The sequence below is a fragment of the Chinchilla lanigera genome, unplaced genomic scaffold, assembly GCF_000276665.1.
Source record: "Chinchilla lanigera isolate Chin_1 unplaced genomic scaffold, ChiLan1.0 scaffold00106, whole genome shotgun sequence".
In the NCBI taxonomy this organism is placed as follows: Eukaryota; Metazoa; Chordata; class Mammalia; order Rodentia; family Chinchillidae; genus Chinchilla; species Chinchilla lanigera.
In genome coordinates this window covers 3,499,062-3,500,458 of record NW_004955507.1, presented here as the reverse complement: position 1 = coordinate 3,500,458, position 1,397 = coordinate 3,499,062, and the positions used below count along the sequence as shown (strand labels likewise).

At 49.7% G+C, this 1,397-nt stretch overlaps 1 protein-coding gene across 1 annotated transcript in view; it reads left to right on the top strand.

Moving 5' to 3' along the window:
* Positions 1-218: 218 nt before the first annotated feature.
* The window catches only part of Frat2 (frequently rearranged in advanced T-cell lymphomas 2), a gene marked incomplete in the record, with an annotated part of 2,048 nt that continues 869 nt past the window's right edge, over positions 219-1,397 (top strand). The window contains 1 exon segment of the mRNA XM_013506227.1: positions 219-1,391. Coding sequence (XP_013361681.1) covers positions 1,023-1,391 — 369 coding nt within the window.

Here is a 1,397-nt window from a genome sequence, read left to right as displayed (position 1 = left end):
AAGGCTGGGCGTGGGGGCGCACGCCTGTAATCCCAGCACTCAGGTGGCTGAGGCAGGAGGATCATTTCAAGTTTGAGACCAGCCTGGGCTACGAAGTGAGCTCAAGGTCAGCTTGAACTGCATAGCGAGACTCTGTCTCAGAAAGACAAAAAAAAAAAGACAAAATAAATAATTTTTTTTAAAAATATGCAAACTGAAAGATACAATTACACCTACGAAATTAGCAATAAGTTTTTCTTCAGTAATACTCAAATTCTAGTGATGCAATGAATGTCTGCTCACACATTAATAAGAATACCGTTACCTAATTCTTGCAAAGTAATTTCATATATTTATCAAAAACCTGAAAATATCTATATCCTTTGACCTACACATTGCACTCCTGTGACTACGTCTAAGGAAAGAATCATAACTATGGAAAATTTTATGGACAAAAATGTGAGTCACACTTACTTACAAATGGTAAAATTAGGCAAACAGTAGTGTTAAAGGAATTTAAACAATTACAAGGACTTAGTGGAAATTTACATAATCATGGAAAATGTTTTCAAAGTGCTTGCAGCAACACGAAAGGCGCTGATGGTGTAATGCAAAGTAAAAAGTGTAACACTGCATGCATGGCTGTTTATACACTTTTATAGAAAAAAAGGCTGGAGGAAAAATCCAAGGAAAAAGTATTTTAACCTGATTAAATCCTACGATTATGAGAAAAATTTCCAAAACCGTGTATTGAATTAAAAAATACCCAACTCTTGAGCCAGGCTGTGGTGATTCTTTTTCTTTCCTTGGGCCTGGGGGTTTAAGGCTGCGGAAGAGGGAAAGCTCAGAGACCCCAACTCCTCGGCCTTCTTAAAAGCGTCCGGGTTCCGGGCAATTCCCCGCCTTTCCCTGGCCCCATCCCTAAGGCCCGGCTGGCAGGGGCCCATCCCCCAGCAGGGCCGGAGCCTGCGGCCGCTCACCGACAACAGGCGCGGCAGACACGTGGGGAGGTAGCCGGCGCCCGCGGGGAGGGGTTGGAAGGTATGGGTAGGTGTGTCCGGGCATGGGAGGAACCAATGCTGGCCTTCACCAGGGGTAAATCTTCTCGTACTGCTTGTGGGTCGAGGTCCGGGGGAAAGCTGTACCCACGCCCTGATTCCCATGGTGGACAAACGATGAACACACATCCTCGAAAGCAGCGGCTGCGATCCTGCGCTGTCCGCGACGCCTGGCCCCAGAGTCACCTCGCGCGTCCCTCCCGGCTCGGCGCGGTGGAACGGCCCGCGCGACGTCACCCATTGTTTACAAATCAACCCGAGCCGGCAGGATTCCGGCTCCCCGGCTGCAGGCGGCGCGCACCGCGAGTACTCGCCACGCCGGCTCCCGCGTCCCTGGCGCCGGCCCCGGCCTCGACCCGC